This window comes from Sitophilus oryzae, unplaced genomic scaffold (genome assembly GCF_002938485.1).
Source record: "Sitophilus oryzae breed Bouriz unplaced genomic scaffold, Soryzae_2.0 scaffold_1307_pilon_pilon, whole genome shotgun sequence".
Lineage (NCBI taxonomy): Eukaryota > Metazoa > Arthropoda > Insecta > Coleoptera > Curculionidae > Sitophilus > Sitophilus oryzae.
The window spans coordinates 2410014-2425035 of record NW_022145957.1 but is presented as its reverse complement, the minus strand read 5'-3'; the positions used below and the strand labels follow the sequence as shown (position 1 = coordinate 2425035).

The window sequence follows — 15022 nt, the reverse complement described above, 5'->3', positions numbered from 1 at the left end:
ATCTAGAATAGCTTTTATATAATTCTCATCCGGTTGAATTCCTTTTTCTGAAAAAATTTGGCCCATAAATTTTACCTGTTCCTGTTTAAATTGAATTTTCTTTTTGTTAAACTTTATGTTGTATTTCAAAGCCTTCTCAAGAACAAGTTTAAAGTTTCGATCATGTTCTTCTTCAGTTGCACCTGTGATGATAATGTCATCAAAATAAATATCTACTCCCTCGATGCCTCCAAAAATTTCAAAATTCATTCTTTGGAATACTTCAGGGGCAGAACTTATACCGAATGGTAACCTGCAAAACTTATAACGCCCAAATGGAGTAGCAAAACTACAGTACTCTGAAGATTCATCATCTATTTTCACTTGAAAGTAACCATCTTTCATATCCAGTACCGAAAAGAATTTTTTGTTTGATAATTTGCTAGCTATTTCTTCTGATGTTGGGATCAAAAAATGCTCACGCTTTATATATTTATTCAAAAATTTTGGATCAAGGCACAATCTGAGATCACCATTTTTCTTCTCAACTATTACCAATGGATTAAGCCACTCTGTTGGATTCTGTACTTTTTTAATGACTTTCTGCTCTTCTAATTCTGCTAGTTTGGATTTCAACCTCTCATGCAGAGCCTGAGGAACTCGTCTTGCTGGCTGTATATGTGGAACATAACCTTCCTCTAAAACAATTTTATGTTTCTTTGGAAATTCACCAAGCCCCGAAAATACATTAGGATACAACGAAATAACTTTGTTTAATGATTTAAACTGAATGTCTAATTTATCAATTCTCTTCAAAAGATTTAAATCTGTACACCCTGACAAACCTAACAGTGGCATTTGATTCTTGCCCTCAACTACAACAAATGACAATTTTGAACATTTACTATTTATAGAACAGTTTAAAATAACCTCACCTCTCGGCTTAATTTTAAAATTTGAACTGCCATAAGATACTAACGTGATATTAGTCTTTAACAGGTTTCTTACCTTCCCAATCTTCTCCAGGTATTCAATTGGCAATACATTGACCTCAGCCCCAGTCATCGAGCTTGAATTGTATCTTCTTATTTTTCAACAATGATGTCCTCACACCACATCTCTCTGCTATTCTGGTTCACTGAACTAACACTTTTTACCAAGGCATAAATAGAACTCACTCTCTTCTGAACTTTCTGACAGGTCCACATCTCTTGAGACTTCATTGACTTTTTTTCTATTCTTGTTAGTGTCTTTTTCTTTCTTCTACACACTGCTGCAAAGTGATTTTTACCCACTTGCACTTGGTACACTTCTTCCCAAAAAGCTGGACATTTGCCTCTATCATGATTGTACCCACAATAGCTACACATAATCTGTTTTTCTGATTGGCTTCTTTTTACTTTATCTTTAGTAGTTACTGCACTTACAAATGCTTCATTTTGAAGGGCTTTGCTCTGTGATTTGCTGATCTCAACAGCTCTACAAATTTTTATAGCCATTTCAAGCGTCAAATCAGATTCTCTCAGTAGCCTTTCTTGTGTAAAGTTTGTTTGACACTCCAACCAACAGAAATCTATCCCTAATCATTTGTTCGAGGCTCTCCATATTCTGTCGTTTTGAACGCTTTCCTCAACTCAGTCAAAAAGAATCAACGATTGACCATCATTTTGTATAATGGAATTGAATCTGTATCTTTCAAATATAATATTTTTTCTAGGACTACAATATTCTTCAAACTTTTCAATCGACCTTCTTCAAATCTTCGGTTTCAGCATCAGTTAATGAGAAGGAGTTATTAACTGTATATTATGTATATTTCATTTAAACTATATCATTTTTAAAATACAAACCAAAAATCTGAGGAATAATTATGTTTTCCATGTATTCTACAACATATTTATTAATCCGTTATATCTAACTAGCGTGACGTCATAAATCTCGCCCGTGGGCTGATCTTTTAATAGAAGGCATTGCCTAAAGACTGACTCCATTTTGTTTTGTATGGCTGACGCACTTGCGGAAATCTTCAAATCCAAAAAAAAAAAAACTTACTCGTAGCAAGAATTCATTTTTTCTTCACTTTGCTTAATACCCAGACTAATACACAGGATTCACACTTGACACCATGTATTATCAGGCTGCAATAAAACAACTCTCGAAAGGGTTTTGTTAATAATTATATTCTCAACGTGACTATGCCAAAGACAACAGCAACAGCACTAAACTAAAAGACGATGTTATGCAACTCACAATACCTTCTATTACAATATGTATACCAGCGCATTCACCAATATATAATACATTACTCGTAGCGATTTTTATCAAGAAACCTTTTTTATGTAAAAAAAGGTTGCAAATGTATATTTTTTACTAAATAGTTTTATACAGGTACGGACGAAAAGTTATTACCCTCCAAACCACTTAAAAAATATGTAGGCAGCGCCCTCTATAAGTAGGAGTCATACTGACATCAAAATCAAATTTCTTAACGCAAATATTGACGTTACTTCAAAAATTATTTGGAGGAAATCGAAATAAAAGTGAAACTTCTACACCCTGTATTTCCGAAACTAAACATTTTAGGACATAAATTTATACGAACTTTTTTACTTATTTTTATTTGTAGAATATGCTGCGAAAGTTTGCGGAATACAGTTCGGACCACCCTGTATACAAGGTCCGGCTGTAGTGCGTCGGGCATCTGTACCTCCTAAAATAAAAAACTTGAGAATTTTGTTTAAGTGTAAATCTAAAGAATGTACGGGGATATGTTTCAGGAAAATATTTTAACTTTTATAGGGTGGTTCAAAAAAAGTGTGAGTGGATCGGGATATTTTTTTTAAATGGAACACCCTGTATATTGTTGCATTTTTGGTTTCCTTTCAGATCATTTTCCATAATCCTAAGATATGAGTAAATATAAACTACTCAAAACAATTATCGCATATTTTCTAAAAAAAATATTAATTTGAAAAACAAGACACTTTGAGTTCCCTGACTTACGATTTTAAATAGTATGGACACTGTGAAGGGAAATTCGATACAATAAGGCCACGCGCTGAACTGTAGTTTTTAATCGGTCGACTATTTAGTTGCAAAAGTGAAAACAATATATACTTATGAAGTCGATCGGCCGACTATTTGATTGCATGTGAGCGCGGCTTTATAAGGACATATTGGTTACAAATATGCAACTAAATGTCGGCCGATTAAAAATTGCCTTTCAGCGCATAGCCTAAGGCAACAATTAATCAAATATTGGGCCGATCGGCTCCAGAAGAATGTATTGTTTTCACTTTTGCGCCTAAGTAGTCGGCCGACTAAAAATTACATGCCAGTGCGTACCCTAATCATCCTTAAAAAACTCACAAGAGAAATGCAGAAAAGCGTATGCCTCATTGAGAAATATGTAATAATTACTTTTATTCAAATATGCGATAATTGTTTTGAGTAGTGTATTTCAATAGTTTCAGAGATATTAATAAATAAATAAAAAATATATATTTTTCAACTTTCTCTAAAAAAATATTACAAATACAAGAACTCTCCTGAAATGAAAACTATATTAGGTATTTACTTTAGCAGGTTTGTACTTACTTTGCTACAAATATGGTACTCGTAAATCATACAGGGTCTTCAAAATTCTACGCCAAACTTTCTAAAATATAAAATAATTTTTCTTTGTTTTTTTTAATATAACACCCTGTATATTATTTTTTTATTACATAGAGAGTTAAAAAATGAACATTTTTTGTTTTTAAAGTATTTCAAAATTTTTAATGGTTTTCATCATACACGCAGTATTATTTCATATGGCTCTTTCAACGGTAAAATACGGGAGAAAAATCATTGGGTGGCTTTGATAAAAAATAAAACATAAAACCGCGAATATCTACGAAACCGTTAAAAATTTTGAAATACTTTAAATACAAAAAATGTTAATTTTTCTCCATCTATTGAAAAAAATAATATACAGGTTTTTAAAAAAACGAAGAACAATTATTTTATATTTTAAAAAGTTTGGAGTAGAATTTTGTACACCCTGTATGATTTATACAGGGTGGCGCACCTGTAAGCTTTGGTTTTTGAGATATTTAAAGATATTTAAATATGCATGCTATAATAAAAAGGTTTGTCAACACCTTGTACATTACTTTTCAGAATTAATTCTGGTGCTGAGTTTCAAGGCAGAGAAATAAACTTAACTAAAAAATTTGATTGCTTCCTTAAATGTATACAGGGGTATCAAAAATTGCTGGTTTATTTTAACTATTTATTTTACATAAAAACTTCGTTATTTCAAATGCAACATTATGTATTTTTTTAAATAAGTCGAAGCAGATTTAAATGCTCTTTCAAACTATAATAGGGTTTCCTATACCTATCTGGCTCAGATTTTGAATAAAAAGCGATTTTTCAATAAAATTGTAATCAAGATGGCTGGTGTGTCGCCATGAAAATTTTCTAGTGACACTTAGTAGCTATTTTCAAAATAGACATTAGTTTATGGACTTTATTTAAATTTATAACAGGTTATTTTTATTTAATTTACCTACAATAGTATTAATAAGTAAGTATTTATTATTTTATCAAGAAAAATGAAGCAGTATCTGGTGGCCGAAGGAATGCATATGTTACTAGTGATTTTATTTTGTGAGGACAGTTATTATTTGTTGGCCTGAAGGGTTTATGCTCAAAGATATCTTAATAGGAATCTTCCTGATAAGCGTTCCTTTAAAAAACTACTTTTCCTATTTCGCAGAGTTGATGAAAAACCTATTAGGCAGAAATCTGTCGTTGGAAGTGAAGAAAATGAATTTGTCTTAATTGATTTTTTTATAGAAAATCCAATACATCTACAAGTCATCGTAATATAAATCAAAGAACTATTTCTTTATTTTTCTTAAAAAATAATAAATGCTTACTTATTAAACTGTTGTGGGTAAATTAAATAAAAAATTAACTGTTATAAATTTAAATAAAGTCCATAAACTAATGTCGATTTTGAAAATAGCTACTAAGTGTTACTAGAAAATTGCCATGACGACACCAGCCATCTTGATTACAGTTTTATTGAAAAATCGTTTTTTATTCAAAATCTGAGCCAGATAGGTATAGGAAACCCTAATATAGTTTGAATAGTGTTGCATTTGAAATAACGAAGTTTTTATGAAATAAATAGCTAAAATAGACCAGCAATTTTTGATACCCCTGTATACATTTAAGGAAGCAATCAAATTTTTTAGTTAAGTTTATTTCTTTAGCTTGAAAGTCAGCACCAGAATTAATTCTGAAAAGTAATGTACAAGGTGTTGACAAACCTTTTTATTATAGCATACATGTTTAAATATCTTTAAATATCTCAAAAACCAAAGCTTTAGACATATCAAACCCTTATAATAAATGCCTTATTTTATGTCCAAGAATCCAAAAATGAAATAAAATACCCGGTGTTCCATAAGAAAAAATATAACTTTGGTATGGATCTTAGTTCTGACACACCCTGTACATTTCAAAATAATTTTAAATTATGCGCATTGTCTCTCTACATATACCCATAAAATATTTTGTTTCTACATCTTTCCGTTTTTGTATAATCAACCGAGGCGAATGGGGTGCGTCACCATGTATATTAGGTATTTACTTTAGATAGTCTAGTTATAATTGTATAATTAACACACCCTGTAGAAATCTTATACTTTATATTCATCAGCACTTATGTTCATATTTAAGCCGCTGCACGACGCAGGCACAGGGTTCCTTCAGAATCCATCAACGCGTATTGTACTCCCGCTTGTTTAATAAATGTTTTTAAAAACATCTCCACAAAAACCAGGAATTTTTTGGATTTAGTGTGTTCAAAATCGTCGATAAAGCCACTGTGGGGTTTACACTTAAATAAAATTCACAAGTTTTTTATTCTAGGATCTACAGATGCCCGACGCACTATTGCCGGACCCTGTAGGTATACAGGGTGTTTCAAAACAAATGCGAAAAACTTTAGGGGGTGATTCCTTGTTCAAAATAAAGGGTAGTTTGCTTTATAAACGTTGGGTCAAAAGTCAACCATTAGGAAGATATCGCGGTACAAAGATGGCGGAAATATAATGTTTTTATTTTTTATCTTGAAAACGAAAAGAGATAGACTAATGAAATTTTATGGAAGCATTACTGTTATGAAAACACACTTTCAGGTAATTTTTTTACTTTTTTAAAATGAGTGGAAGGGGTTGAAATAAACTACCCCTATCATTCTTGTTAACGAAATTTAAAGAAAAATCTTATCAAACACATGCAAATGCTTTAATTTGGGTAGTTTAGTTTGTTTAGAAACTTTTTTACCTCTTTTGTTTTTTTGATAAAACTCACCGATTGGAAATTAAAAAATAAAATGTAAAGCATTACATGTCAGGACAAAAAACATTTTTAGATTAAGAATCTAGTGATAACCAACGATAATAATAATCATCTAGATAATAACGTATTGCAGTAGAGTAATGTCAAATAAAATAATATTAGGAACATCCTAAAAAGTAACAGCGGCCGACTAGATTTTTTCCTAAAAAAATTACAGCAGCCCACTAGATTCTTTATCAGAAAATGTTTTTTGTCCTGACATGTAATGCCTTACATTTTATTTTTTAATTTCAAATCGGTGAGTTTTATCAAAAAAATACAAGAAATAAAAAAGTTTCTAAACAAACTAAACTATCCAAATTAATTTATTTGCATGTGTTTGATAAGATTTTTCTTTAAATTTCGTTAACAAGAATGATAGGGGTAGTTTATTTCAACCCCTTCCACTCATTTTAAAAAAGTGAAAAAATTACCAGAAAGTGTTTTTTCATCAGACAGTAATGCTTCCATAAAATTTTATTAGTCTATCTCTTTTCGTTTTCAAGATAAATAATAAAAACATTATTTTCCGCCATCTTTGTACCGCAATATCTCCCTAATGGTAGACTTTTGACCCAATGTTTATGAAGCAAACTACCCTTTATTTTGAACAAGGAATTACCCCCTGAAGTTTTTCGCATTTGTTTTGAAACACCCTGTATAAGAACCTACTATGATGAAATATTTTTGTTAATTCTTTTATATAATAAATGTTTAATTAATTAATGTATTATTTAAGAACAATGTATAGGAGGACATTGTTTAAAATAATTTATTTGTGCTTTTTTTAACAGGTTTCTGCAGAGGCATTGTTCTAAACCATTTATTTGCAAAGCCAATGACAAGAGCAAATTATTTTTGTTCCTCTATTATGGACAACGAAAGTGAGTTTGCTCATTATGCATTAAGCGTCCCACTATATACCCACTTCACTTCTCCTATAAGAAGATATGCGGATATAATGGTGCATAGATTGTTGGCAGCTAGTTTAGGTAGAATAAAAATAAATATATATTAAATATTGATTTACTAAAGTTTTTTTCAAGGTTATTCGGAAAAGCCAAAATGGGAAACGGATCATGTACAAAAAGTGGCTACAAACTGTAACGTACAAAAACATAACGCTAAAAGGTATTTTATTTTTAAGTGAAACTAAATTATCAAATTTAGTATAACTTGATAATTCAGTTAAGCAATAACTAACCTGGCTAGTTATTTGAGTTATTTTAGTAATTTGGGGACTAAAAGGAAATGGAGCTTTTTAAATATTGTAAATTACTCATTTGAATAAATTAAGGATTCTTTTAATCCCAAGTAGCATTTTTACACACAAAATCGAAACACAATCTCTGCTGAGGAACATTACATAACAGTTTTGTCACATTTTTGATACATATGTTTCGAAACATAAATCGCTTTTTGTTTCGCAACATTTTCCCAAATTATGGTTTCGCTACATAAGCTATAACAATAAAGATCTTAGTGTCACAAATTTTTCGAAACTTTTAAGAAACAGATGTGGCTCATATTTATAAAGATTTCGTATCCGTTTTGTACCTGAAGTTTCCATAATTTTTTTGATATTCTGTCAAATATGAGAACATAACCTTACTTTATTGTTTGGATTTTGTCCTGCGGTTTTTGCATTTAAGCATTCTTCAAGTTTTATAGTACTATAATTAAAAAAGCAGAAGAAAGGAGATATGGTGAGTAAATGTTACCAGCAAAACAAAAATATTTTATAGCAACAAATAATAATATATAGAAGGGGCATTAAAAATATGAAAGTGCATTATTAAATTAAAAGATGAATTTGCTTTTGCCAGACATTTTTTGTGCGAGAAAACCTAAAAACAAAGATCTTAAGGCAAAAAAATTATGATAGAGGTCGATATTGTTGATGGTTGTTTTTATTTTGAAATTCACACACATACATTTTAGTTTGGTATTTTGTTTCTTCACAATTAGAAACAGTGGCTGCTGAAAACGGAAACATCTTGGACACAAATTGCAGAAAATGTTTTGAAATATTTCCTCTAAAAGTTTTAATTCCGCGTCGAAACATTGCAGGAAACGGCTAGTGCCACTACATTGGAAACACATGTATTAAAGCCATATAAAATCTATAGGTTTCGAAAATATATCCTATTTGTCGCATATCGTTTCCATTTTATGTCAAGAAATAGACACGATTATGAGAAACATTACCTGAAATGTGTCCAAAAATGCTACTTGGGATAATTATTCTTCAGTCGATTTACTGAGGGGTATTTTTTGGATAAAATCCATATGAGGATTCTAAATGTTCGAATTTAATTTAAGTAAGCATATTCTGTGAATAAATAACCATAAAAAAATTAAAAATAAGCAACCATAAAAAATATCTGTTTTTCAATATTTTTTATTACTAAGAAACATTTAAAATTTTAAAACTATTTTCTATATCTTTCTGTATCTTCAATGTTATTTTTATAATTTAATCTGAAATCGGTGAAATGAAAATATGTCCACCAAACCTAAAAACAAAGATCTTATGAAAGTACTTTGGCAAGAAATCATATGACATATTCTGCCATTTATGTGTACTTGTTGGAAATAGAAAAAGGGAGATTGAATTGTTCATAAAAAAACAGTTTGTGAGAAAGCCATATACATATTTAGTTATTGAGACATTTAAACTCAGTATATTAGCTTCCAGCGATTCTTTCACGTCTTGCAGTGAGGCTTGACTTCTGTCAAATAACTTTTAAGTAATGAACAAGTTTTACTTTTAATACCTATATTGTTTTATTTATTTATTTTTATTATATTGTATAAGTTTTTCCAGTAATCTACTATGATTCTCAGTATCAAATGCTTTTTGTAAATCAAGAATACGAATGGTCTTTTTGTTACTACTAAAATTACTCAGTATGTTTTCTATTAGTATCTGAAATGGTTGTTCATTAATAGGTTAGTTTTAACCATCTGCTGATAATGCTCACTTGGTTAGCGAAACGTGCAACCAGTGTTGAAAGTAAAATGTTTTGGTGTATTGTGATTTAAAGTGCATTAGCTTACTAGTTTTGGAAATAAAAAAAAAAAAATGGTAAATAGACCCCATTCTCGTTGAAATCGGTAGGAATATTCCCAGTTGCTATAAAGTTCTAATAAGTAATACTCGCTGTACTCTTATACTCTGTAGTTCTTCATTTGTTACTTTGATTGAAACCCACTAAGTAAAAAAATAATGACATTTGAATAACGCAATTTAACACAGAAGCTGGAAATGTATGAGGCCATTTTTTGTTTTTTTTTTAATATGAATTTGAATTTTTATTACGGTATTTTTATCATTATCTTAAACGTTAAAATCAAAACCACCGATTTCGCATGACTAGATGGGTATAAAATGTTACCGGTCGTAATCTCTACTGATGCGTAACAGGCGCATTACGCATCAGTAGAGCGTATTCAGATATTCGATACTTGTCACAGATCACAGCCAATAGCCGCACGGCAGCCGCAGTCAATGGATACACACCATGAGGTCATGGTTTTTTCAAATATTTAAACCTAGACATATATTTTGCTAAACATGTTTGTATGTGTTGTTTGTGTGTCTTATGTTATTCCATTTACCACTTTTTGTTGGGAAGCCCATTTACATAATATACAAATGATGTTTTAGAGCTGGAGAAGCAAGCAGTGATTTATATTTGGCTTTTTATGTGGACAAACATCAACCATATATCCAGAATTGTGTTGTGATTGATGTCAAAGATCGATCTTTCGATGTGATAGTATTAAAAACTGGTAGTACAGTGAGGGTACATCAAAATGTAAGTATCTGTGTTCCTTTAAATTATACACTCAGATGCAAAAAAAAACACAACGGAGAAATGTTTGCTCAAATTTAAAGTGTTATATTTTTGTTATTTTTAGTCCTATTTTCATGATTTTTTTTGCAAGCTGTATATAATTATATCAACTTTTATTCGTAAACTCACTTTATTATATTATTCATATTATATCATATTATCATATATTTGGCATATAAACTTACGTGCCAAACCAAACTGTGTCTTTTAGAATCTATTTATCGTGGCAAGTAAAAAATATGAGCTGTTTCAAAGACAATTTAACATGCTTTAATATGAGCATAAATTTATTCAGGGTACTTATCGTTTATATGCGTACCAACGGGTAAACAAATAAAAGGTATTTGTGTTGTGGTGACAATAAGAATAACAAACTTGTCAAATATTGCAATTACTACCTTTGTAATAGAAATTTTCATATTGTTCTTTTATTCTTTGATTAGTTCTGTTTCATTGTTTGATTAGTGTTTCAATTTAATGCATACATCACCGGAAAAAGCTGCCCAAGTAATCGCTTTAATCGAAAATGGACTTAAACAGAGAGCTGTAGTTCGGCAACTACATATGACACGCGGAGCGGTTCGAAGAGTGTGTGAACGATATGAGGAGACTCGATCCTTTCGTAGTCGACCTCGAACTGGTAGAAAGAGATATAGAACGGATCGTGATGACCGCTTTATTGTGTCAACAATGTTAAGAAATCGGCATCTTAATGCTATTCAGGTGCAACAACAGCTCCGTGAAACACGAGGAGTGACTATTAGTCAGTGGACAGTAAGACAAAGATTGAAGGAAAGTAACATGACCCCCAAAACACCCGCAATTGGTCCAAAACTTACCCCAGCTCATCGTCAAGCACGCCTGCATTGGCACTGGAACATCTGAATTGGACACTATAACAATGGGAACCTGTTTTATTCTCAGATGAGACCAGGATATGCCTCTATGGTAGCGACCAAAGAAAAAAAATGTACCGGAGGCCAGGTGAGCGATTCGCAGAATGCTGCATTGAGGGGCGGATTGCTTATGGAGGTGGTTCCTGCATGATCTGGGATGCAATTTCTATGACTGCGCGAACCGACCCAGTTTTCATCCGTTGGGGCGACCGTCGGCACGGGAGAGGAGGTTTAACTGGTGCTAGGTATATTGAGGAGATTTTAGCAGTTCATGTGGTACCTTACGTCGACTACATTGGAAACGAATTCACTTTTATGCATGACAATGCGAAGGCACACACATCAAGAATCGTACACGATTACATTTCAGAAGTCGGATTTTGGGTTATGGAATGGCCAGCATGCAGTCCAGACTTAAACCCGATAGAACATTTATGGGATGAGCTAAAACGAAGAATTCGTACTAGACGAAGAGCCCCAACTTCTATCCCAGAGCTCATTGTTGCAGTAGAGGAAGAGTGGCTTAACATCCCGCAAGAAACAATATCAAATTTGATCGAATCTATGCCAAATCTTATGAGAGATGTTGTTAGAGCAAGAAGGGGTCATACCCATTATTGAAAATTTAGTTTAGTTAATTGTCCATAAATAAATAAATAAATAATAACATACCTCTCTTTCATGCATTAATTTAATAATTTTAATTCAAAGAAACCAAAATACAAATTAATATCTCTAAACTGTTTCCAAAGAATATGAAATTGTCTTTCAAACAGCATGTATTTTTTCTTAATCTGACAAATAGATTCTAAAAAATATATAGTTAACTTTAAAATTCTGCCTTGGGCCGATTTCTATGCACGCAAGTGTAATACAGGGTTAATCGAGGTTTTTGTTTTACTCTAACTTTAAAACATCCTATGCAATAATTTCGTGTATAATTTTTTCTAAATATAATTTTACGGTCAGAACCACGTATCCGGAGCATTATATTTTTTGGATCATGTTAATACATGCCTTGGTTAATTTTTAAGAGCGAAACGAACTTGCCATCAATAATTTGCAATTTTTTATTTTTTTTAAGTTATTTTTCAAGAGGCTTAGAGATCGCGGAGCGGTAAGCTTCATTAAGTGAACTTCGCTTGGTAGATGAATGGAAAAGCATAACGCAATATGATATATGCAGCCCCAATGACAGTATGAACGGATGTATATAGGCAGTTATAGTAGCCAAGGGAGGCAATACAAAGTATTAGGGTATTTTTTACACTTTTTTTCTGTTTGTATACTTGAGTAGTACAGATGTTTTCTTCAATATCGTTAGTTCTCTGAAATATCGTTATTTCTGGTATGGTTTTGAATATTTATTAAAACCAGGACTGTATCGTTAGTCTATAATTTAATATCCAATGCAGCGTAATATGATGTTACGACAGTAGTCACCAACCATCTCGTCATATTAAAAAATTAAAATAATAATTGTAAAAGTTGTAAATTGATCACGATCAGTTCATTTCGATCTTTAAAATTTAACCAAAGCATGTATTGACATGAATCAAAAAACAAAATGCTCAGGAGTCATGATTCTGACTATAAAATTATATTTTAGGAAAATTTACAAACGAAATTATTGCACAGGATGTTTAAAAGTTAGGGTAAAAAACAACCCTCGATTAATACTGTATAATATGCCAAATACTAAAGTTAATATAAATGTTAGTTTACGAATTAAACTTATTAAACTCATGAAAACAGGGCTAAAAATAACAAAAATATAACACTTTAAATTTGACCAAATTTTTCTCCGCTGAGTTTTTTTTTTGCATCTGAATTCAGGGTATAAGCTTTAAGTAAGTGCAAATATTTTAGGGGTAAATATTTTTGGTATGTTTCGATCCTAAAACACATTTTCAGATATTGTATTTCTCAAATAACAATTGTCAATTTTTATTGTTTATACATGATGTCCCAATATTCTGTAGACATAGACGTAGCCTTTTAACGGACAAACGAAGTATTTTTGTATAAAGGTAATAAATTGTACGCAATTAACTTATTCTGGTTCAAGAAATACGTAGCTGTATTATGTCCATGGAATATTGGAACTCCCTGTATATTTTGTAGATCTGTCTTGAAAAAAAATTCTCCAATTTTTTTTCTCTTTTATAAGAGACAATAAATGTAGTAAATACTAGGAGGACCATTGCGAAAAAGAATTTGTCGTTGAGTCGTTGGTGGAGTTGGAAAATATTTTCTACTAAAATTTATGTAAGGGTGGGGGTAATTTTTACCCTTCCCGTACTACTTCTTGTGTTTTGTGAATGTTAAATGTTAAAGCCCTTAGCAAAACATATTATGCACCTCAAATCTCATTCAAATCGGAATATCGGTTCTTAAAATATCTTAAAAAAATGTGTTTATTTTCTTCTATGAAAATCTCTTAAAATCTACGGACAAACGAAGCACTTTTATCTAGAGGTAAATTGTGCCCAATGAACTTATTTTGATTTCAAAAATGCGTAGTAGTTCTATGTCCACGGAATATTGGGAGACCCTGTATATAATATTCAATTAAAAATATATATTTTGTTATTATAGAACAAAAAACATCCTCAGAATTTAAGATTTTTTTAGACAATAGCACAGTCAAAGATCACAAGTAAAGTTAGACCAATAGATTTTTCGGCTATAATAATGATCACAAAAAAGTCGGAATATATACAACCGTCTGCTGATAGACGCAAGGGATTTTTGAGCATTCAGTCCCGTACAATAAAAAGATAACAAATAATTGTAGGTATTTTATAAATACCTGCAATATCTGAAACACAAAAATTAACCAAGTCCTCATAGATTTCTCTTTTTAAGTTTTTATTAACGTAGAATGTAGAATGAGTGGGGGGGGGGGTAATCACTGCGACCTTAAAGATCAAGTGCGCCCCCGTTCCTTGAGTTATAACTCATCATACAGTCTATACATTTTACGGTATTCAGATATTCTTCTTCCGAGGGTATAAACCTTTCCACGGTTGGAGTTTGGCCCTCCGTGCCCTCCACAGTCGAGGAGCTTGCCTCCAGCTGAGGTACCCGTGAGATGGAGGCTAGAGGATCTGTCTCCATTTTCTTTACCTCTTTAACTTGGTCTCTCTTTAGACCCGATACTGGTGTTCTCCCGAATCTATAATAGAGGATATATCCCCCTTTCTTTATTACCTCCTTGGATTGAGGCCAATTTCTATTGTGAGGACCTGACTATGACCTCCTCGAGTTATGACTTGCCAACTCGATGTCGTTACATTGGAGTTCTGAGCCTGGATAAAGGCTCAGCAGGTGTCTTTCCCCTTGCTCCTCCTTGCTCCTCCGCAGAGGAGCTTTTCTCCTTTCACTGCAACCTCGGGATGAACTCCTTCTTGGGATGTTTTCTCCCTTCACCGCAAACATTTCCGACCCTTGTCAATTTTTAAGCTTAGGTACGATTTCCACCAACCAATCCGCTGATTCTTGAGATACACAATCTATGAGGATATTGAGGATCATGCCCACCCGAAAGTGTATCCCCGCAAAACGCAGCTGACCCACATCGTTGTGTTGCAATCCGGTCGCCACTACTTCGTCCAGTATCGCCTCTTCTAGAGCCGTTTGCTGGTCGGTGGTCAGTGCAGCCTCTGGGCAATCCTTTGGTAGCACCGCCATTTTCACTTGTCCAGCAATAGCGGCAAAGCTGGTGATACGTCCCTCTCTAGTGAAGTCAAGTGCTTTGTGGAGCAGTCGAAGGTATCACCGTGCTTCTGCTCCGCTCAGACCTACACTCAGAAGAACGTCTAGCTGGCCTGCTTGACCCAGGCCGGGTAGACGAAACGGTAGCTTGTGTCGCTTATTGGGTCTAGAGGT

At 32.5% G+C, this 15022-nt stretch overlaps 1 protein-coding gene across 1 annotated transcript in view; it reads left to right on the top strand.

Moving 5' to 3' along the window:
* Positions 1-15022, top strand: part of LOC115874889 (DIS3-like exonuclease 2) — an 89173-nt gene that overhangs the window by 62068 nt on the left and 12083 nt on the right. The window contains exons 11-13 of the mRNA XM_030890189.1: positions 7170-7367; positions 7422-7506; positions 10046-10196. Coding sequence (XP_030746049.1) covers positions 7170-7367; positions 7422-7506; positions 10046-10196 — 434 coding nt within the window. The remainder of the gene's footprint in view (positions 1-7169; positions 7368-7421; positions 7507-10045; positions 10197-15022) is intronic.